This window comes from Aedes albopictus, chromosome 1, assembly GCF_035046485.1.
Source record: "Aedes albopictus strain Foshan chromosome 1, AalbF5, whole genome shotgun sequence".
Lineage (NCBI taxonomy): Eukaryota > Metazoa > Arthropoda > Insecta > Diptera > Culicidae > Aedes > Aedes albopictus.
In genome coordinates, this window is record NC_085136.1 from 118,358,973 (window position 1) to 118,383,710 (window position 24,738).

At 42.5% G+C, this 24,738-nt stretch overlaps 1 protein-coding gene across 9 annotated transcripts in view; it reads right to left on the bottom strand.

Moving 5' to 3' along the window:
• Positions 1 to 10,645: 10,645 nt before the first annotated feature.
• Positions 10,646 to 24,738, bottom strand: part of LOC115254121 (uncharacterized) — a 217,108-nt gene continuing 203,015 nt past the window's right edge. For all 9 annotated transcript variants that reach the window (XM_062845268.1, XM_062845266.1, XM_062845267.1 and 6 more), the window contains one exon: positions 10,646 to 11,992. In XM_062845268.1, the coding sequence (XP_062701252.1) occupies positions 11,701 to 11,992 (292 nt within the window). In that variant the 3' untranslated portion in view covers positions 10,646 to 11,700. The remainder of the gene's footprint in view (positions 11,993 to 24,738) is intronic.

A 24,738-nucleotide genomic window follows, 5' to 3' on the forward strand; every position in this document is an offset into this window, starting at 1 on the left:
CGGCCTAAAGACCTTTTCGGCCTAAAGACCTTTTCGGCCTAAAGACCTTTTCGGCCTAAAGACCTTTTCGGCCTAAAGACCTTTTCGGCCTAAAGACCTTTTCGGCCTAAAGACCTTTTCGGCCTAAAGACCTTTTCGGCCTAAAGACCTTTTCGGCCTAAAGACCTTTTCGGCCTAAAGACCTTTTCGGCCTAAAGACCTTTTCGGCCTAAAGACCTTTTCGGCCTAAAGACCTTTTCGGCCTAAAGACCTTTTCGGCCTAAAGACCTTTTCGGCCTAAAGACCTTTTCGGCCTAAAGACCTTTTCGGCCTAAAGACCTTTTCGGCCTAAAGACCTTTTCGGCCTAAAGACCTTTTCGGCCTAAAGACCTTTTCGGCCTGAAGACCTTTTCGGCCTAAAGACCTTTTCGGCCTAAAGACCTTTTCGGCCTAAAGACCTTTTCGGCCTAAAGACCTTTTCGGCCTAAAGACCTTTTCGGCCTAAAGACCTTTTCGGCCTAAAGACCTTTTCGGCCTAAAGACCTTTTCGGCCTAAAGACCTTTTCGGCCTAAAGACCTTTTCGGCCTAAAGACCTTTTCGGCCTAAAGACCTTTTCGGCCTAAAGACCTTTTCGGCCTAAAGACCTTTTCGGCCTAAAGACCTTTTCGGCCTAAAGACCTTTTCGGCCTAAAGACCTTTTCGGCCTAAAGACCTTTTCGGCCTAAAGACCTTTTCGGCCTAAAGACCTTTTCGGCCTAAAGACCTTTTCGGCCTAAAGACCTTTTCGGCCTAAAGACCTTTTCGGCCTAAAGACCTTTTCGGCCTAAAGACCTTTTCGGCCTAAAGACCTTTTCGGCCTAAAGACCTTTTCGGCCTAAAGACCTTTTCGGCCTAAAGACCTTTTCGGCCTAAAGACCTTTTCGGCCTAAAGACCTTTTCGGCCTAAAGACCTTTTCGGCCTAAAGACCTTTTCGGCCTAAAGACCTTTTCGGCCTAAAGACCTTTTCGGCCTAAAGACCTTTTCGGCCTAAAGACCTTTTCGGCCTAAAGACCTTTTCGGCCTAAAGACCTTTTCGGCCTAAAGACCTTTTCGGCCTAAAGACCTTTTCGGCCTAAAGACCTTTTCGGCCTAAAGACCTTTTCGGCCTAAAGACCTTTTCGGCCTAAAGACCTTTTCGGCCTAAAGACCTTTTCGGCCTAAAGACCTTTTCGGCCTAAAGACCTTTTCGGCCTAAAGACCTTTTCGGCCTTAAGACCTTTTCGGCCTAAAGACCTTTTCGGCCTAAAGACCTTTTCGGCCTAAAGACCTTTTCGGCCTAAAGACCTTTTCGGCCTAAAGACCTTTTCGGCCTAAAGACCTTTTCGGCCTAAAGACCTTTTCGGCCTAAAGACCTTTTCGGCCTAAAGACCTTTTCGGCCTAAAGACCTTTTCGGCCTAAAGACCTTTTCGGCCTAAAGACCTTTTCGGCCTAAAGACCTTTTCGGCCTAAAGACCTTTTCGGCCTAAAGACCTTTTCGGCCTAAAGACCTTTTCGGCCTAAAGACCTTTTCGGCCTAAAGACCTTTTCGGCCTAAAGACCTTTTCGGCCTAAAGACCTTTTCAGGAAAGTTTTCTCAGACTGGACTGGACTGGACTACGTGGACATCAATACATACGCCTAAATGACTGGCGCTGCTAACCACACGGCCACGAAACATATACTTTATAACATGCTTACTAACTCATTAATTCACTCATTAATGCACTCACTTACTCTTACGGAACAGATCTCACATACCGTCAAGGCGCCATTCACCGTGGGGGCTCCATTCACCGTGTACCTTCGAATATTTTTTCATTATTTCCATATTATGATTGAATGATATGACAATTTCCCTTCCATTTCACCAATACAACACAAATGTATTATTACCATGTCAAAACGCTCATTACAAACATTTAAAAGTATCATTTTGACACTAAAGTGTGTTTACTTGAAGCGGGTTTCTGCTCGGTCTGTGCATTCGTAGTAAAAAAACGAAAACTGCGCTAAAGTGATTTAAGCGATAAACTAAATGTAGTAACGTTTTTATTCCACCAAGAAGCAATTAAATTCACATATCAGGTATGTATTTTGCATTACCGAAGTAAGTTTAACAAGAAAGTACGATTACTCGTACTTTTTAATTGAAACAAAAAGGCACGGTAAATGGGTACCCTAATAATCAATGGTCTCCATTCACCGTGCCCCATATTGTCCCATATATCTAGAAAAAATCGAAAATTTGAACATTCGTTTTTCTAATAAAATCTTGCAAGTTATTACTTGAAATGAATTTAAACGAAGAAAATTCCCTTGGCTGGGTTGTTTTGATCATTTTTAAACAAAGTAGAATAAAATTTCTCATACACGGTGAATGGGTCCCTACTACCACGGTGAATGGTGACCTACCACGGAATTAGGCGACCCTACTACCCTTTACTAATTGTACTATATCACCAAATTTTGTGAAAATTTTTCTACTTCTGTGGATATTGCTTTAATTTTAACCTATAATGAAGGCAATTAAAAGCGGAACCAACAATGTTTATAAGACTGGTGTCAAATGACAGCCCTTATTTGCCCCGAATCCTCTTAGATCCACGGTGAATGGTGCCTTGACGGTACTCATAAACCAACAAACTCACTCACTTACTAACTCTTTTACTTACTATCCCACGCCCACTCATCAATTTAACAATTCTCTTACCAACACATTGAAATTCACGGGGCAACTCCTTATAAGTTGTAACTTTCCTAATTCGTATCTGACTCACCTACCATCTCACTTAATCTTGGAGCACATCACATTCACCCTCTCAGTAATTCTCTAATCAACTTCTTAATCACCAACTCACTAACCTAGTTCCTACTTACCCGATTATAAAGAAAGTGTTAAAATGTGAAGAAACTCTTATGTTGTCTTTCGGCTCCGTTTTGCCTCGAGACATTTGAGCCTTATGCGTGAGAGTCTTATAATGTTATAAGAGAAGCTAACATTGTTTTTATTAATAAAATATAACAAAAACGTACTGAACAGACCACATCGAGCGTGAAAAGAGACGACTTATTCTCGTGGGACTGATATGCTTAAAAATTTCGCCAACAGGACCACATTTCTAGGCATAACAGTCCCACTAATCATTTTTTTGCTAAAAACACTATATTTATAAAAATATTTGATTGGGAATACTTCAGGCATGAAAATATAAGCGATTCCCAACTGTTTGAAACTTTAATCGCGATTTTCTCAGTTTCAAGTTTTTCAACATGGGACAACTATGCGTAGAACGGCAGCGTAACTCTCGAAAGAATAGTTGGAGGGTCCAAATGAAATTTTGAAAAAAAAAAGTTTTCAGGGAATATTTTAAGCAACTCCTGGAGGAATCCCAGCAGAAATGGTTTGAGAAATCTAGCATACATTCCCGTTTCCAGAAGAACTCCCAGAAAGAATTTCTGAATGAATCTTTGCTGGAACTCCGGGAGAAATTACAAGAGAAATGCCTGTTGCAATACCATGGAATATTTCTGTTAAAATACCAAAAGGAACCCCCAAAAAATCCGTAAGGGAATCTATAGAGGATAAACTGTTTGAGCAATTCCTGGAGAAATAACGGATGCCTTCAGAGATATTTCTTAGAAAACTCCTTGATGGATCATCGTAGAAATCCCTGGATGAATTCCCAGTAAAATTGCTGGATAAATCCTCTTTAAGAGATCCTAGGAGAAATGCTTGAAATCCCTAGATAAATTCTTGGATAAATCCAGGAGAAATTCTATGAGGAATTAGTAGAACAAATCTTGCAGAAATTTTTGGATACATCCCTAGAGGAGCTCCTGTGGAAATTTCTGGAAAAAGTGCTACAAAAATACGAGCATTCAAGAATTTCTGGAAGAACCTCACATCCCAGCAGGAGTTCCTGAAAGAATACCAACGAACACGCCTAGAAATATATTAAAGAAATTACCCGAGAAATTACAGGACGAAACCCTACAGAAATTCCTGAAGTAATCCGATAAGTAATTTATGTAGATACCTTTAGAGGAGTTCCCGGATAAATGCTTTAGTAGTTTCTAGAGTAAAAAAAATAGCATTCTCTCAGGAAATTTCTCGAAGAATTTCTGGAAAATTCCCTTGAGTAATTCCAAAAAAGAAACCTTGGAGGATTCCGATTTAAATCCCTGTTAAGAGTTCTATATGAAATTTCTGGAGAAATCTACGAAGGAATTCCCGAAAAAAGGCTTCAAGGGAATATCTGCAGCAATTTGTGGCGGCATCCCAGCAGAAATGGCTTGAGAAATCTAGCATGCATTCCAGGAGAACTCCCAGCATGAATTTATAGATGAATCTTTACTGGAGTTCCAGGAGAATCTACAGGAGAAGCGCCTGAAGCAATATCATGAGGTATTTCAGTAACACTACTAAGAGGAAATCCTAGAGGAAACCTAAGTGGAACCTCCGGGAAATCGATTGAGGAAGCCCTATATGGAAATCTTAACAGAAATCCTGGAGAAAACCAAAAATCCCAAAAGGTAAATTGTTTGAGTAATTCATTGAGAAATGACTGAATGCACCCAAAGAGATTTTTTTAGAAATTCCTAGAGGGAACACCGGAGAATTCCCTGGACACATTGTCGTTAGAGAATTTCTGGAGAATGTCTTGGAGGAATCCCAAAAAGAACTCTTGAAGGAATCTTAAAAAGAGTTCTTGAAATTTTTTTTGGATAAATCCACAGAGCAATTCTAGGAGGAATTACTGTGAAAAATCCAACAGAATCTGGAAAAAGTTTGACGAGAATACCAGCAAGAATTTCTGGGAGAATCCCAGTAGGAGTTTCTGAGGGAAACCGTCCCCAGGAACTATCCCCAGTAGAATTCCTAGAGTAATCCCAGCAGGAATGTCAGGAGGGATCCCACCATAAATGCTTGAAGAGTTTTCAATAGAGTCCAGAAGAAATCCCAAAAAAAAATATATGGTGGAGTCTCTGAAACAAAAAATTCTAGAGAAATCTCTGGAGGCAATTTTGAGAAAATCCCTGGATGCATGTCAACAAAACCTTTTGGGATAGTTCTTAAAGAAATCCCAGCAAAAATTCCTGGAGAATGAGTAGGAATCCCATTACAAGTGTCTGAAGAGTTTCCAATAGGGATTCTTAGAGAAAATCCACAAGGACTGCGATAGAATTTCTGAAAAAAAAAAACCTAGAGAAATCCTTGAAGGATATTTTTAAGAAATCCCTGGTTGAACGTCATCTGCAATACCTGAAGTAATCCTAGCAGAAAATCAACAGAATAAATCTCAGCAAAAATTTCTGAAGGAATCCATTGAGCCATCTATTAAAAGAAGCAACTTTTGCACTTTCCATATTGGGACGAGACAGTTAAATCACTCCAGCGCAGCATCTCGGAAGCAATCTTGGAAGTATTCCCCTAGAAGCTTCTTAATAAAACCTCGGACATGGACATCTGGATGAGTCAATCTGGACAGAATTAGGCCAGCAATGAAATAATAACTAAGAAGCCATTTAAACAGGATGACTTGAGGGTAAAATATAACCACTCAGTGAAAATGGAGCTTTTAACAAAGCCGTTCAAATATATGAGAACCACGTGTCAAAAAGATTTTCATTTGAAAATTATCACCGATCCCAAAATTCCCACCGGTATGGACTCAGGATTTTTCCTGGGATCATTTCAAGTGTTCTTTTACTAATTCCTTCCTCTCTGAATTATTTCAGAGGTTTCACCCAATCCCCAAAAGAATATCTTTCGAGATTATTTCAAGAATTTCTCCAGAAATCTTTTTGGAATCCCTACCGGGCTGCACCCGAGTTCCCGTAATTGATTCATTCCGGGATCTCTTTAGGAATATCTCCTGGGTTTCCATCATGGATTACTCGTTGGATTTGTTAAGAAATTTCTCCCGGGATTTCTTAACCCTTAAAAGATGTGGACAACTTTTTTGCATAGTTTTACTAATAGCTTTTAACCCAGTGGGTGGATTTTCGAAACCAAAATGTTTTTATCAAGGGGTTTAGTTGTGCTATCATATGCATATATGGAGATTATGTTATGCTAGAACATTTTGGAGATATAGCTGGAAATGTAGTGTACACCACTTGTTCTTCATTCGATTCCGCTTTTTATTTCAATGTACATGTGATATATTTCAATGGAAATTGCACAATATTCTTTGTTTGGGTTGGGGCTGTTAGATAGAAATGTCTTATGTCCTTTTACAGCTGTAACATAGATCTCCAGGTTATCCAAAACGTTCAGAAGTTTTGAACTGTATCTACTGAATACAAATAGTTGTGTTAATTTTTAAATCACTTGAATTTGCTGAATTACATTCAAATATACAGTTCTGATTGTAAGGCCTTTACCTGTAATACTATATCAAACTAATGTACAAATGTCAGAACTGATTTCATTAGATCCATACATGTAAATCAGAGTATGAAAGACTTACTGCACACCAATGGCGATACCTTAGGCTGTCCAAATCATTCTGGAGTTAAGGCCTTTATATTTACACCCGTAATAACGCATCGGGTGCATTTCAAACTTGGTATAGTGCGTTTTGGTAGTCATAGAACATCAGTTGAATCATATGATACATGTATACACATCATAGAGGCATCCTGGATCATCCGAACTATTCTGAAGTTGAAAAATATGGTTTGAATTTGAAATGGTATATCAACAGAAGTGCACAAACATTAGAGTTTGCCCATTTGATTCATACACATAGTGCAAGCCATGGGATAGAAGTTCCCAGAGCATCAGAGATATCTGAGGTCACCTTTCAGTATTATGTGGTTAAGGCCTTCAGATCCACACTCGTAATTAAGCATCCTGCACGTTCAAAACTTGGTGCAGTATGTTTCAGTAGACATATATACTGCCTATGATCGCATATCAGTCCCATATTTGCTGGGTTTCCTATTCATATGGGACAACTATGCGATCATAGGCAGTATAATATAGCTTAAAGCTTTTCTAGATCATCCAAACCATTCTGAAGCTAAAATATACGGTTATCATTTGTCATGACTTATCAAGTGCACTAATATCAGCATTAATGTCATTTGATTCAAATATATAATACAAGTCGTGGGAGACAAATTTCCAGTACATCAGCGATATCTGCAGCATCATTTTTTATTATATTAAATGGTTAAGGCCTCCAAATCTACACTCGTCACAAAGCATCGGCTACACGTTAAACTCACTATAATGCGTTTTGGTAGTCATAGAAGCAAGGATGGGAACACTCACTTGCAAAGAATTACACTCACTTGCAGATTTCTCATCTCAGAAGCGTGCAATCAAAAAACGATGTATGGACGACTTTTGCCTTGTGATTTTGTCTAAAAGTTTGCCGAATAGAGTAGGGGTCGCACACGCATACTGAATTCGTGAGTGAGCTGCGAAGGCAACTCTCCACGAGGTGAATGTAATTTACACTCACCTCGTGGAGAGTCGCTTTTACAGCTCTGTCACGACTTTGGAATTCGTGAGCGACCCCTACTCTATTCGACAAAGTTTGAAACAAAACCACAAGGCAAAAGTCGTCCATACATCGTTTTTTGATCGCACTCTTCTGAGCTGCGAAAATAGCAAGTGAGTGTAATTCTTTGCAAGTGAGTGTTCCCATCCCTGCATAGAAGATCAGTTGTTTCACGTGATACTTAAATATACATCTTAGAAGCTTCCCGGATCATCCCAACTATTCCGAAAATGAGACATATGGTTTGCATGAACTCCTGGAGAAAGTTTTGGAGGATTCCCGAGGAATACCCGGGGAACTCACGGAGAAATTCCCGTGGAATTCCTGGAGGAATTCTCGAGGAACTCCTGCAGGATTTTTCAAAAGGTTATTGAAGTAATTCCAGAATAGCTCCTGAAGGAATTTCCAAGAAACTGGCATTTCTTAGGAACTCGTAGAGGTATTCTCGGAGAACATCACGATGAATTTCTGGTGAATTTTTGGGTAAATTCCTACACATCAAAATACTATAAAAACCATTTTTATGTCAGTGAACGCACAAATAACACAACGAGATACCCAAAATATTATGAGATCCAACAGAAATATGCGTGAAAGAATTACATCGATAAAGTAAAGAGATATAAGAGTAGAGCTTGTAGAGCTTGAATGTCTTAATTCCAGAATAGTTTAAATGACCTAGGCCACCAAGTGAATGTGGCTAAGTTAGAATTGTTCTCTGAGGCTCTAGATAAGAGTACCGTTATATTCCGCGAGCATTCGCTATAATAAAAATATCCGAAGATTGACAGATATTGACACCCATATTTAAAAATATATTGGGTCCATTTGTATGCCAGTGGACTCCCAAATAGCAGCACATAGACATACTCGTAATATTTTTCACAATCGTGAAAAAATATGCCGATAGATTGAAGTGAAACAATAGTAGAGCCTGTGACCTTGAAGGTCCTAATTCGAGAATAGTTTGGAATGCCTGTAATATCTCATGAATGTACCAAAGACATTATAGTTATACACTGATGCTCCATCAGCAGTATATACTACATTCCACGAATATTTTTCACATTTAAAGAATGATACAGTATGTAGTGTAGATATTGTAACCCAAACTTCAAAGTGTATCATTTGTATTTCACGGAATATCCAACTATTACAATATCAAGTTGCTGATAGCATTGTGAGGTCTAATGGGCATCAACGTGACTATATTTCTTGAACAGAGTGAACACAAATGAAGGTAGATGTTGTAGATCTTAAGGAAATGGGTCAGAGTAGTTTGGATGGCCTAGATCTCCCAATTCATGAATCATGAATTTTCGAGGGATGCTTTGAGGCTAGTATCGCGGACCACCGGTTGGGAACCCGTGTTCTAGGATTAAGTATTTCTTCCGGTAATCGTCCTGAGTTTCCTTCGACATATTTTTCCCGAGATTTTTTCGAGAATTTCTTCCAAGTTCGTTTGGGAATCAGGTATCAGTAGGTCGCCTGCGGCTCCAGAGTTCGAGAAGTTCATTTAGGGATTCCTCCCGTGATAAATTTCGATATTTATGCTACGATTACTCTCGGGATTTCTTCCTGAGACCAGATTCCTACGAGGATAATTCCAGAGCGATGGATGCGTGGGGATAGAGAGTCAAAAATTCACACAGAATATTCGTATCTATTTCTGTCTAAAATTCTTGAACATATTTTGAAGAATTTTCCACAGAGTTCTGGGATTAAATTCAGGGGTTTTATCGAAACTTAGAAGTATTTCTAGAACTCTAGAGTTTGATTTTACAGCTTACAACTTATTCAAATTAAAGAGCCCCTGAACTGTTGAAACATTTTTAGAGGAACTCTAGCGATAATTTAGGACTGTTATTTTGAAGAGTTTCAGTCTAAGCTAAGAGCTAAGAGATTTCCTTCTTGAAATAAGGAAGAAATCTATGACGAACTCCTGATGAAATCCATAGATTTCTTAATAAAGTTGCAAAAGACAATTGTGTAAAAATTGGGTCAAATTTTGTCCGGGATTTACGCTAAAAGTTTTCAAGAATTCTATTGGAAAATTAATCAGAAATTCCACTAGAAACTTATCATGGATTCCCGCTAAAATATCTTCAGCCTTTTCTACTAGAATGTCCACTTTGATATCAGAATTTTGTGAAAATTCTTATGGGAGTTCGCCGTTGACGGAATCCGCGAAGAAATTCCTGGAAGAACAACAAAACAAACCGTGGAGGGATTTTTGGTGGAACTCTAATGAATCAAGAGAAACTTTTGATTAAAAAAAACAAAAGAAACTTGTCAAAGAATGCCAAAAGATTTTCTAAGGTAATTCCAAGAAATTTTCTGGACGAATTCCAGGAGCAAATTAAGCAAGATAAGCAAAATCCTACAGAAAGAACCCTACGATAAATCCAAAAAAAATCGTCTGGAGAAATTCCAAAAGACTATCTAGAAAAATCCTTTAAAATTGCCTTAAGGAATCTTGGAAGAAACTGTGACAGAAATCGAAGAAGAAATTCCTGGAAGAATCCCAGAAGAAACTCCTGGTGGAGTTCTCAGTAGAACTTTTGAGGAAATTCTCGTTGAAGCTACTGGAAGAATTTCAGGAGAAAATTTTGGTTGAATTCCCGAGGGAACTTTCGGAAGAATCTCAACTGGAACTCCTTGAAAAGTTTCAGAAAAAAAACTTCTCTACGTATTGGAGAAGATAACCAAGCGGAATCATACAAGCTCACCTAGAGAAATTCAAGATACATTCTCGGGGAATTCTCAGAAGGTTTCCTTTGATGAATCCCTAAAGTACTTATGGACAAATTCCAATAGATTGCATATGAGAATCACATTAGATTGTCCATGAGAGGAACCCCTACATCAAAATACTTCCTAACGAATTCGAATTGAAGCTGAATCCAACGATGAATACTTCCAAAAACATTCATGATTCCTTTAAGGAACCTCTTAACTAAAAACAACTTTTGGGAGAATCCATTCACAGAGAAAAGGGGAAGTTCAAAAGGAGAATGGCCCTTGGCGTTGTTAACTGCACGTTCGCTTCATAAGCCGATGGTCATGGGTCATGGGATTCCCAGCACTCATAACTTTTCGATTGTAGTCGTAACTGAATGAAAAACCACATTATCATTATTGTTGCGTGATGGATGTAATTTGATTATGTGTTAAATACACTTGAAGAATCCCTGCATACGAACACATTTTCATTGATTTTGGAGATTCTTCGTCCCATTTGAACCGATAATAAAAAAAATCCCTATATTCCTAACAACTTTCCGATTTTTGTGATGTGCTCATGGGCTGTCGTGTGAATTGCCTCTTATACTCTACGTTCTAGCAGTTCGATCAATACTTTTCAATCAGCTCCTGTTCGAAGGCCGTCTTTTTAACTTGGATTTTTGTATTTTGTGTTTCTTTTGTTTTTTTACTTTTAAATACAACGTTACAAACTAGACCACATAAACACTAGCAGAATATGGTATGTAATTTATAATACGATGTTTCTTCATATATGGAACACACTGCAGCAGAAGACGCCACAGTTCACGCGGAAAAACAAGCATTTTTCCCGCAAGGATTTGATTTGTTTGATGATTACTTTCAACGAGTGCTCGGTGTTTGTTTTTTTTTGTTTTGTTTTGTTTGTTTATCACAATTTTGCTACAATTAGTATGCTCAAAATCCTTCCCTTTCGTTTTGAGAACTTAAATTTTCTTCATCTTACTAAATATACATTCAACAGATCGATCTATCTAAAGCATAAAAGAATTACAAAAATAACTCATTAGAACTATTTAAAGCATTTCGCCTTTCTCGCCTACTTTGTTTTGTATGCATTTTTTCAACTCGTTATTTGCCAATTCGGGATCCACCCAGCCTACTGCGACGGCGGATCCCAACTTTGAGCACGTTCCGTTCCAGTATTCTGTTGCATCTTCATCATTATTGTTAAAAAAATAATCGCTAATCAGATTGATCATCTCATTTCATAAAAACAAAACAGAAACGCGGAAATCATTGATATCAATTATCACTTGTCTAGACGTTTAAAACTTAAACACTAAAAACGCTAAAATTACTTTCGTGGGTGTTTTTTCCTACTAAAAAACTAAATCTTACAACACAAACACACTAATCTGCACAATTTTCCAGGCGCCGCGCGCCCCTCCTCGGATCCCATCTACTTCGAGTAGACGGCGGCGGCCTGGGTGGCGCGCAGTTTGGCACGCGCATTCAGATACTCCGGGTTGATGGAATCGGGCTGGTCCTGCTGGGAACCGGCGGCGGCCGCCGCGAGGTTCTTCTGCTCGAGCCGGGCCGCCCGCTGCATTATCACCCGCCCCAGCTCGTTCGAGATGGTGTGCTCCTGGGCTTGCTGTTTGGCGAGGTTCTGGGCGGCGAGCACCTGGCGCTCCTTCTGCTTCTCGAGCGCCCGCTGCAGTTCCGACTTTTGGTTCAGCACGCTTTTGCCCCTGCAAGGGAATGGTGGAAAGATGAGAAAGATTATTAGTTTTAATGGTAAACAGGGTGATAGGTAGAGCGATACGATAATAGGTTTAAACGATAACTTCAGTAACCATCAATTTCTTCATAAACACTTGTAGTTTTGTTTAAATGTCATGTCCACATCACTGATTGAATTGCCATAAAACCTTTACCCACCTCCTCCCCCCTCCTTTTTCCTCTTCAACCAGCCAGCATCAAGTTATCCCAGATACTTTCGCAATGGCTTGGGCCAAAATATACAGGAATCAGCTACAAAAGAAATAAATTGTATGATTATATTAGAAACGAACAATATCGAAAAGCATATTCAATATTATTCAATCATCTCGATTCCCCGTGCACCTCTATCGTTTGCCTCATCGACCAAATTATATGTTAGGTGGGGAGGCTTATTGGTACATCCCCTCATCCATGAACCTGAATGATGTGCTATGGCTCCTCTCTGGAGCCACCATCATGCTCGAAGGCAGATTCAACCCTCACCACGATGTCCAGTACAGATAGGTTCACCAGGGCTCTTCTGAATATACCTTTTTACTTAATCATTTATTTGAGGCTCATGCGCCGTTTGGCATAACGAAGCCGAATTCATTTGTTTATTTTTACAATTCCATACTTTTGAATTATTTGCTAGGTTAGTTTTGGGGAACCGTAAAACTCGCAGTTTGGTCGAAGTTAGGGAAAACAATAATGTTTGAGGAAGGGATGGGATGATGGGGCTTATCGTTGACTCTCAGCAGCCTGGCGTGGCGTAGTTGCTGCTAGTCAAACGTAGAGTGGACAAACAACCTGTAACGATACAAAAAAACGGTTTTCGAAGGGACACGAAGTAGACAAGTGCAATAACAAGACGGGGGTATCAAACGAAGACTTCAGCTTGTTCCAAAAAGTCGGAAAAACACTCTTCATGTACTCAAGATCAAGTTTTCTCAACACATCTCTAATGTCTACCTTTTTTGGTTTCCCTCGGGCCCTGAGAGATGCACATAAATCGGATCTGGCAATACCGTATTCGTGTATTTGTTATTACAATTCATCGTTTTTCGTTCAAAACAAAAGTCTTTACTATGAAACTGTACTGCGCATGAGGAATAGAATGCAATGAGTATATTTTCATGTTCGATGTTTTGATTTACAGCGAGAAAACTGCTTTTGATTTTCCGAAAAATGATGACGGATGCTTGAGCCTTAAATACCCAAAATCCAGTGGAATCATTTGTTTTAGACCCGTCTGTGAAAAACTTTCTGTCGCAATTAACATGACCAAATTCTGAATATACCCAAGAATCGTCTCGAGTCGACTCAAGTACGAGACACTGAAAACGACCTTAAAGTTGAGGTGGAAATACGTATCTGTCATACGATGCAAACACAGAGTTGGGATAAAACGGAACTGTTTTTAACTCAATTTTCATTCACTTACAGTTATTCCCCTAACACGCCCAGGTTCATCATCAGCCTAAAGAAGTTAGGCATGAACGATTTTTGATCTTCCGACGTATGAAGGATGTAAGGTCTGAAATCAATTATGAACTCGGCTTCCACCAGGATTTTTCCAGGATTTCATCGTCTGGTGTTCGCAATTTTGACCGAGCGTAGAAGACGCTCCCTGGCACATCGCTCATGAGGACCGTCACCTGAGGTATGCACAACCATTTTGTTTGGACGTTTGGGCTACATCTCTAAAACGTTGCTCACACCATGGAAGCACGTTCCGTTGTCGCTGTAGATTTCAGTTGGTATTACAATCAGGTACACAGCATATCGTCCAGAATCAAATAAGGAAACGCGTTGAAGATCGGACTTGACTTGAACATGCCGGTATGCCGCATCCCGAGCAGGAATGAATAACTGCCACATAACTGGAGCATACCAAAGTCAGGTATCATACCAAGGCAAGGTATTGGTCGGTTATTTAGGTATTGAAAATAACTTATTTTGGTATTTTGTAGGTATTGATAAAATACCTCAACGAGTTATTGGTTTGGTGTTGAGGACTGCTTGAGGTATTATTCAATTGTGGAAAACTCGCTGTTTGTATGGAAAAATCTCCTGTTATTATTTAGGTATTGCCATACCTGATGTCATTATTCACGTGTTATGCACAGAATACCCACCAGTTATTATTTTAGGTATTTTACCTCTTATGCAGGGCAACCTAATACCTCATTCAGGTTGTAGGTATTTGGTTTTCCATACCTGAGTTAGTTATTCTTTAGCTATTTTCTCCTGCTCGGGATACCTGGTAACCCTAGAGGCGGAAACAGACAGGTGGGAGCCAAGGATTCTTTCCCAAGCGAACCATAGAACCATATCCATCAGTCAGTGTGGACTTGCGAGCTTTGGTACCAGGCGATGACCGAGCACCGCGATGTACAGATAGCTCAAGCAGAGTAAGCCTAGGCGTGGCGAGGGCTCAGCAGTGGGCTTCGCTTCCACACATCCGGAAGCTACTCTGTACACGCGGCATGGCACCGCTTCCAAAGTGCCTCAGCCCAGCTAGAACTGCCTCGGACACATCAGGAACGACGCCAGTACAGTAAGTTCCTGATTACGGAGCGACGGCGTGTTATCCGTAGAAGCGTTCTACGCGCAGTTAGAGCAAACATACGATGGTTGCTCGCCGCGTGACGTGAAAATCGTTGTCGGCGACATGAACGCGCAGGTAGGAAGGGACGAAATGTACAGACCGGTAATCAGGCGAAACAGCCTGCACGCCGTATCGAATGATAACGGCCAGCGATGCGTAAACTTTGCAGCCTCCCGTGGTATGGTAGTCCGAAGCACCTTCTTCCCCCGCAAAGATATCCACAAAGCCACCTGGAGATCACCCGACCATCAAACAGAAAACCAAATCGACCACGTTCTAATCGACGGTAAATTCTTCTCGGATATAACCAATGTCCGCAGATACCGCAGTGCGAATATAGATTCGGATCACTACCTAGTCGCTGTATGCATGCGCTCAAAACTGTCGACAGTTATCACCACGCGTCGAAGTCGAACGCCGCGGCTCAACATCGAGCAACTGCGTAACGTAGAAGTGGCTCAAGACTACGCGCAGCAGTTAGCAGTGGCCCTACCAACGGAAGAGCAGCTTGGCGCAGCTACACTTGAAGATGGCTGGAGGGACATCCGATCCGCCATAGGTAGTACCTCGGCTACAGCACTAGGCTTCGCGACTCCGAATCACAGAAACGACTGGTACGACGGCGAATGTGAACAGTTGAAAAACGAGAAGAATGCAGCATGGGCGAGAATGCTGCAACACCGTACGAGAGCGAATGAGGCACGTTACAAACAGGCGCGGAACAGGCAGAACTCAGTATTCCGGATGAAGAAGCGCCAGCAGGAAGAACGAGATCGCGAAGCGATGGAAGAGCTGTACCGCGCTAAGGACACACGAAAGTTCTACGAGAAGCTGAACCGCTCGTGAAGAGGCTTTGTGCCACAAGCCGACATGTGCCGAGATAATCACGGGAATATTCTCACGAGCGAGCGTGAGGTGGTCGAGAGGTGGCGGCAGCACCTTAATGGCGACGTTGCAAGTACCGAAGGTGGCGTGGTAACAGATCTAGGAGTATGTGCACAGGACGGAAGACTTCCGGACCCTGACCTTCAAGAGATTGAGGAGGTGGTTGGCCGGTTGAAAAACAACAAAGCCGCTGGAGCAGATCATTACCAAGATTTGGGAGGAGGAAGTATTACCGGAGGAATGGATGGAAGGTATCGTGTGTCCCATCTACAAAAAGGGCGACAAGTTGGATTGTGGGAACTACTGCGCGATCACACTACTGAGCGCTGCCTACAAGATACTCTCTCAAATTTTATGCCACCGTCTATCATCCGTCTATCGATTTATGGGTGAACGCGCTACAACGGACCAGATGTTCGCCATCCGCCAGGTGTTGCAGAAATGCCGCGAATACAACGTTCCCACACTTCACTTGTTCATCGATGTCAAATCGGCGTATGATACAATCGATCGAGAACAGCTATGGCAGATTATGCACGAATACGGATTCCCGGATAAACTGATACGGTTGATAAAAGCGACGATGGATCGAGTGATGTGCGTAGTTCGAGTATCAGGGACACTCTCGAGTCCCTTCGAATCTCGCAGAGGGTTACGGCAAGGTGATGGTCTTTCGTGCTTGCTGTTCAACATTGCTTTGGAGGGTGTAATACGAAGAGCGGGGATAAACACGAGTGGGACGATTTTCACGAAGTCCGTTCAGCTGGTTTCGCCGATGATATTGATATTATTGCTCGTAAATTTGAGACGATGGCGGAAACGTACATCCGACTAAAGAGTGAAGCCAGGCGAATCGGATTAGTCATTAATGTGTCGAAGACAAAGTACATGATGGCAAAGGGCTCCAGGGAGGAATCACCGCGCCCGCCACCCCGAATTCATATCGACGGTGATGAAATCGAGGCGGTTGAAGAATTCGTGTACTTGGGCTCACTGGTGACCGACGACAACGACACCAGCAGAGAAATTCAGAGGTGCATTGTGGCAGGAAATCGTGCCTACTTTGGACTCCGCAGAACTCTACGATAGAATAAAGTTCGCCGTAACACGAAGTTAACCATCTACAAAACGTTGATTAGACCGGTCGTCCTCTATGGGCACGAAACATGGACCCTACGTGCAGAGGACCAACGCGCCCTTGGAGTTTTCGAACGGAAGGTGTTGCGTACCATCTACGGCGGAGTGCAGATGGAAGACGGGACTTGGAGAAGGCGAATGAACTACGAGCTGCATCAGCTGCTGGGAGAACCAACCATCGTCCATACCGCGAAAATCGGGAGGCTACGGTGGGCGGGTCACGTCATCAGGATGTCGGATAGCAACCTGACTAAAATGGTTCTCGAGAGTCATCCGACCGGTACAAGAAGACGTGGAGCGCAGCGAGCTAGGTGGGTCGACCAAGTGGAGGACGATCTGCGGACCCTACGCAGAGTGCGGAACTGGAGGCAAACAGCCATGGACCGAGTGGAATGGAGGCGGCTACTATGTACAGCAGAGGCCACCCCGGCCTTAGCCTGACCGGTAAGTAAGGCGTGTTATCCTCTTAGTAGGGTCAGGTGTCTCTGACCTGAAACGGTGGATGGGTTAATGTCGGGTTAATTGCGGGCTGAAAGACGTGACGCGCTGGTCTTCAAAACTGAGGCGGATATTTACGCCGAGGTGCTGAGGGCCATGCAGGCGAGAATCCTCTCCTTACCGCTGGGCGCTGATGTAAAAAGCATCCGGCGCACCAGGACCAGAGAGATGATGCTAGTACTGAAGAAGGAGGCGGCCATGAAGGGAACCTCTCAAGGCACCTCCTACAAAGCACTAACTCAAGAGGTACGAGACGAGAGGATGCAGGTGAGAACCCTGACGGTGGAGGTGACTCTCCAGTGCCATAATCTGGACAAGATCTCCGACGCAGAGAATCGTGCTGCCGCCCTCAAGCAGCAGTGCGAGGTTAATGCACCAAGTGCTTCGACGCATCTGAGGAAAGGCCCGGCAGGCACGCAAATCGTCAAGATCAAGCTCCCAGTAGGAGAGGTGAACAAGGCGACTGCAGTCGGCAAGGTTAGAGTTGGCTGGACGGTATATCCGCGCTCAACATCTACGAGACAGGCGTGCTTGCTTCTAGAAAAGAAACAAATCGTGGGCGTGTAAATTTAAATTTAAGGCCCTGACAGGCACGCGAGGAGGTCAAACCAACCGACGACAATGCAGCTTACACAGATAACCGATGGCTATATTCAAAGTGGATGTCGCAAACGCACGCGACAAAAAAAAACCTACAGTAGAAACGGTGCAAAGTCCATCATTGATGTGACCTTCTGGAACCCGGGTCTACACTCAAGCTGAGACTGGAGGGGCGACGATGGGTAAACGCACAGTGACCATCTGGCAACCCGAAGGTCATCGACAGTCATCTGGGATGGCTGACCTAGCGCTTCAATAAGCTGACACTTGTCGATCAATAGTAAGGAATCAAAGCTTGTTTTTATCAGAGATGGCGCCACCACATTTTAAGTAAAATCATTTTTCTTGTATGGACAAATTGCTGGCTTGCACTTGTTCCGCATTGCAGCGATCTGTGCCTTGGGGCAAAAAGTTGCAAATTAGAAACAAAATCATTATCCCTACGCGTTTCTTCTGGATTCATTGCAATAACGGAGAATTGATTACATCACCATACAAATTTCAAGTTGTTTACTTGCGCGTGACGTTTCGAGAGGATTGGTGCCAGGCGGCGCCGCTGTATATGTGAAAAACACGTAGAACACGAGCGCCGTCTGCGATCACATAGCGTTACCTTCGCCGTTACTTTACACTGTTATCATGTTTACCGCATTTATCAGAAAAGCGCCTCTACCGGCACTCTAGCATAAACGCAGCTGATTGCTTCCCATTGCTTATGGAACGTAACACCGATGATCTAGTCGGAACTTCAAGTTGTGCATGCGACGTCGCAATACCAAGGCAATTCCTACCCAGAAATGGACTCAAACTGGTATCATCTACCCCCGTTGCACATCTACCCCGCCAATCTGCATATCGTTCAAATTTTAAAAAAAATGGTTCAAACGTCATTCATGTACATGGAACGGGGTGAAACGGAACGCAGAATCGAAACAACACAACAAAAAGGGTTTACATCAGTGTGTTTTTCGATGCCCACAGGGTTACTAGAAGTTCAAATTAAAAATGAGCCCCGTTGGTTTGCATGAGGTGTCGTTCAAATTAACGGGGGTAGACAGTACTGGTATCCAGAAAACCCAGAACTCCGCGCATTCTGCCTAAGAGCTAGTGAGAGCTCGTTCCGATGAGAGTTACGGAGCGAAATGAGGCCTACAACAGGGTGGCTAAACTGGCACTGAACAAAGAGATTAATGCGCGTAAGCGATCGTGCTTCGAAAATCTCTACCAGGCAGCCAACACGACCTCCTGGGGTGATACCTACAAAGTGCCCAAACCGAAAGGCGCGTCAGCACCCCCAGAACGCTCTCCCGAGAAGCTGCAGAAAATCGTGGAAACATTGTCACCGCGTCACGATATAAGATCATGGGCCCCCGTCCCTATGATTAAACCGGCCAAAGCCCTGATATGTTCAGAATGGCTTTGTAGATGTACCTATAGACTAGACAGAGGCGAATTTCTTGGGAGGTGGGAGATTGGATCTACTGTCCATACCCGGGAAACCATCTGGCGACTCGTCGGTATAAAGACCTATCTGCCTTCTGGAAACCGCCGGGAAACTGTTGCATGTTGTCTTTGTCGAGGCTGATGGTCTATATCGAGAATCCAGATGACTCTGTGTTGGGGAGCTTCCCGGGTGGCAGAAGCTCAAGCTAATCGGGCAGGATAAGGGGACGATAAGCTGCAACGCAGTCAGTAGCATCCGGAAGAACCACGTCTGCGGAATCAAAGCGAGTTTCTGATCAAATCGTTGTCAAGCGCAATCAACGAGTTCAACTACGACCCAGAAGCAGCAACAATGTTACCAGTGTCAGCAGCTCAAGAAGGATCCGACTGACGATGAATTTTAGCTCTCGAAGATCAACGCGGATCAGTCCAAGTATTAGATGTTCGTTTCCGGCCGGAATTCAAACAAGGACTCGGATGTTCAGACAACCCACCCGTCTATCACGGATCGAGAGTTCCGATCCCGCTACGTCGATGATTTTACGCTCGCTAGCCGAGGAATGCCAGAGACACCTGAATCTGGTACGAGAAACTGCTACGAACGAGAAGATCAGCGGAAAACGAACCGTTTGTGCAGTGTGAAGAATCAAAACCGCCGCACAACAGCAAATTGCAATCCGAAATTCCGAACACACCATTTGGAGATGCGGCGACAGGTCATTACTTCTGTTCAGTCTTGCGAATAATCGCGACCATCACGAGACAATCACTTGAACCGCTTTCTGGAGTCACCCTTCCCAAGGTGATACGAACCACCTAGCATGTCATGCCTGGAATGACAAACATGTTGTGGGCTCCACCCTTCGCAGCTTTGCAGCGATAGCAGTTGCTGAGTATGCTTCAGGCGGGTTGCTAGAGAATCAATCTCTCTGAGCAAAGATGCATAACGGGCGAAGTGAGAGCGTTTGCCGTAGCCAGGGCGAACTGCGTGGTGTGCTCAATGTGTGCGTTTAAACTGAGCTATGCAAAACGAATAGGATTTATGACGTAGTACCGTGCTTGTGATAATATTGCGCGCAAACCCCAAAATTTTATTCCCACCTTTGGGTTTTCGCGCCGAAGACCCAGCGCCAGATTCGGCGACAAAGAAAACTGACAGCAGTCGCCGGACAGTTGGCAATCCTGATATTTGACGGCGGCCGCCCGGTAGTCATGGGAGTGGATTGTTGTCACGCAAATAGATCTTTTCGCTGAAACTGCATGTGTATTGAGTTATTGTTGACAGATTTTCTGCAGTGTTAGTGTGAAATTCAGCGGTTTTCTGTATCTCGTAAGCCTTCCCTGGAAGAAAACGTCATGTTGTTCAGCGAAGCAAGGAAAATTTTCAGTGAAAAAAGCAATACACATGCATGGTTTTACATGCTGTTGCGCGTGCATCTGCTTGAGGCAACGGAGAGAGTCATGACACTCACATGAGCGGTATCCAAGTCAGGATGATTGTAGCAAAACAAGGGTGACCGGGTGACTATGATGGGATTCTGTCTTTTCTGGTGTTAGCGACTGTAGAGAGAGCGAATCAGAAACCGCAGAGACAGGGTGATACAAGTTTGGTGTTTATCAGCTTTTTTGTGACTTGTACGCTGATGCTTCGCGACACAGAAGTCACACGGTCTGTATACCATCAATCAGGTCAGTATCGCAGCCAGACGTAAGTTCGCGAACCTGGAGATCAATGAACGGGCATCCACTACTACTAAAACTAGACAGCGTAGCAGATTTCATCGGACGTGTACATACATACAGGCTGCCCCGTTGGAAGTTCAGCATCCATCAACGTTGTTAACGCATCAGATGACGACATGTGTTTAATTGCTGAATTCGAAAGTACCGTTACTTTTACCGACGCGACGTCGTCGTGAAGCAAAGAAGATGTTACGTCACAAACGTGTACAATCTCGCTTTGTTCGGCCTTGAATGGATCGAGCTTTTCTGATTGTTGAACATTCTGTTCAATGCAATCAAGTCTAAAAATTTAGAAGAGCAACTTTTTCATGAAGCAAATCAAGTACCTTGGACTAATCGCTGATGAAGACTCTCTAAAGGTATCCTCGTAAAAGCCTAGAAACTATCACTAAAGGAAACCCTCGAAGTGTTCCTGTAAGAATTTCTGAAGGGAATCCCTGGAGAAATTCTTGATAAATTGCTTGTAGGTATTTCCGGGGAACTCTCAAGTATTTGTATTCTTGAAAAATCCTGGAATTCACCGGAAAGAATTCCTGGACGAATAGCTGGGATTAGAGGTTCCAACCCGGGATATCCCGGGACAAAAAATCCCGGGATCTTGAAAAATTCGGGATTTCCCGAATCCCGGGATAAAATTTTTCACTGTCCCGAAAATCCCGGGAATCCCGGGACACACATTTCTTACATATTTTGTCCACGTTGATTTGGATTTGGAGAGTCTATGAAACGTATTCGAAGAGTCGTTAAATTTTATCGCGCACTGCTTCAAAAAACGATCACGAAAATGTTACATAAACCACTTCAACTGTGTGTGGAACTATGCTGGAGCATTTTCACGGTTTCAATTGCATCAAAGAGACACTTTCGGAAATAGACCTTTCAGATCTTATGTTGGACAGTGATTTCGAGGTTGCAAAAACCTACAGGAAGCTCTACAGCCAATCAGATTCACTTCGGAAGCTTTGGGAAGACGAGATGCTACTTTACAGTCTGCGGTAAGCAGCATGAGTTTCTTGTATTCGAAGCTTAAGAAAAGTAACTACAAAGTTGGATACGACCTATTTCATGCAATCACGAAAAGAATCAACGAACGGCGCCAAAAGTAAATAATAACAGCGCTGAATTTTCTTCGACGTCTTCCGTTTTCAACGCAAGTGGCAGCAAAACTGGAAAGCTCATCGAAAACGCACACGCTTAAGTTCATCGAGGAAGTGGGAGTTCGATTGTTGCAAGACTGATAATGATGCTGCCGAGTTAAATGCTGGATTGTCCTGTATGCATGACACCATCGAGCATGCGTGATGAACTGGAATCGGCATTTAAGGAGTATACGTCCCAGACTGATTCGGCAATGATTCAAAAGTAAATGCAAAAGAGCTCTCACTGGTAAGTTGAGCCCGAATCTTAAAATAATTTTCGGCAGCTCAAAATCAATTAAACCGACGCCAACCGATAGCGAGCGCACCTTTTCGAACTCCGAAAATATCTGATCTAAAAAGTGAACCTCACTGTCCGATGAAATCATTTATAACATTTGCTTCTTAAAGTCGTATTTTCAGAGAACGAATTCAAATTGATTAGACCAGAAACTTGATTTGAACCATTGCTTATTTTTTTATTGATGAATAAAACATATTCCAAACCACAAAATTGCGTTTTTAAGCACATTGGAAATGTTTCCCGGGATCCCGGGATTTCCCGGGACAAGAAACAAATTTTATCCCGAATCCCGGGACAAGCAAATTGGTCGGGAAATGGAACCTCTAGCTGGGATGTATTAAAAAAGAAATGTCTGGAAAAATTTAAGAAAGAATTCCCAGACGAATTCGTGGTACATTTTCTAGAGAAATTCCGGGAGGAAACCCCGGGAGAACTCCGAAAGTGTCTTCTCTGGGTAAATTATTGAAGAATTTCTTGGAGAAATGTCTGAAAGCGCTTCTAGCATGTGAGTACTTATATATTTAAAGTAAGTCACAGTGACTGTGACAGAATCACAGAATTTATTCCTGAAAGAATTACAGGACGAATTTCTGAAAAAAACTTCTTTGCAGGAGCTACAAGGGGTATTCTTGGAGGAATTTATAGATGGATTCCTGAATAAATTTGTGGATTAACTCCTTAAAGATTTCTCGGAGGTAATTGTGAAAAAATCCCATAATGACTTCTTGGAGAATTTCCTAACTCATATCTATTAGTTATTTATGTAACGAGTTGCAAAATAATGATTTTTACAGCATGAGTCGTACATTTATCCAACGAGGCTTGCCAAGTTTCTGAATAAATCTCTCTATTTCCTGGTATTCCTAGATGAATTCCTAGACAAATTTCTGGTGAAATTTTTGGATAAATTCCTGGAGGAATCTCTAGAAAAATTCTTGGAGAAATCTCTGGAAGAATTCTGGAAAAATCCCTGAAGCAATTCCTAGAGCCTAGAGGAATCTCCTCTGGAGGAAACCCTGGAGGAACTTCTGAACAAATTCCGGGCGGAATCACTGGAGAGATTTCTGCGGCATTTTCTGAAAGCATTCCTGAAGAAATTCCTGGAGAAATCGCTAGAGGAATTCTTGGAGGACTCCCTGGTGGAATTTATGAAGGAATAGCTGGAGGAATTTGTGAAGGAATAACTGGAGGATTTCCAGGAGGTATTCCTGGAGAAATTCCTGGACGAATGCGTGGAGCAATCCCTGGACGAATTCTTAGACACATTCTGGTGGAATTTCTAGAGGAATTCTTGGAAAGACCTCTGGAGGAGTTCCCGGAGTGATCCATAGATGAATTCCTAGAGAAATCCCTGGAGGAATTCCTGGAGGAATAGGACAGATCGGCGAAGTACTAGATGTGTAGTAATGAGTTGAATTTTAGTATGGTGAGAAGGTCAATTCTCCGTTTCTGCCATGAAATGGTGCAAAAAGCATGGGTATTATGATTCCTTGCCTAATTTGATGTTGTTTGAGCAAAACTTTGGGCAACTGTGTTGTAGTTTTCTCCATTTCTTGCAACATAAACATCATAGTTATCCAAAGTTTTGCTCAAACAGCATCAGGCAAGGCAAGGAATCATAATACCCACGCTTTTTGCGCCATTTCATTGCCAGGGATGGCATTCACCATTTGCAAAGAGTTACATTCACTTGCTACTATCTCAGTTCATAAGCATGCTATCAAAAAATAATGTATGGATGACTTTTACCTTGTAGTTTTATCTGAAAGTTTGCTGAATATCATAAGGGTCGCACACGCATGCTTAACTCGTGAGCGAGCTGTGAAAGCAACTCTCCACGCCGTGAATGTAATTTACATTCACGGCGTGGAGAGTTGCTTTCACAGCTCGCTCACGAGTTAAGCATGCGTGTGCGACCCTTATTCTATTCGGCAAATTTTCAGATAAAACTACAAGGTAAAAGTCATCCATACATTGTTTTTTGATAGCATGCTTATGAACTGAGATAGTAGCAAGTGAATGTAACTCTTTGCAAATGGTGAATGCCATCCCTGTTCATTGCACAAACGGAGAATCGGCCTTCTCACCATATACAAATTCAGCTCATTACTACAAATCTAGTACTACACCGAACGTGCCCCATTCCTAAAGGAATTCCTGCACGAATACCTGGAGGAAACCCTGGAGAAATTCCAGGAGCAATTATTGGAGGACTCCCTGGAGAAATTCCTGGATGAATTCCTGAACCGAGATAAATTCTTGGAAGAACCCCTGGGGGAATTCTTGGAAAAATCCCAGCAGGAATTCCTGGAGGATTCCCTGATGCAATTTCTGGAGGAACCTCTGGAGGAATTTCTGGACAAATTCCTGGCGGAA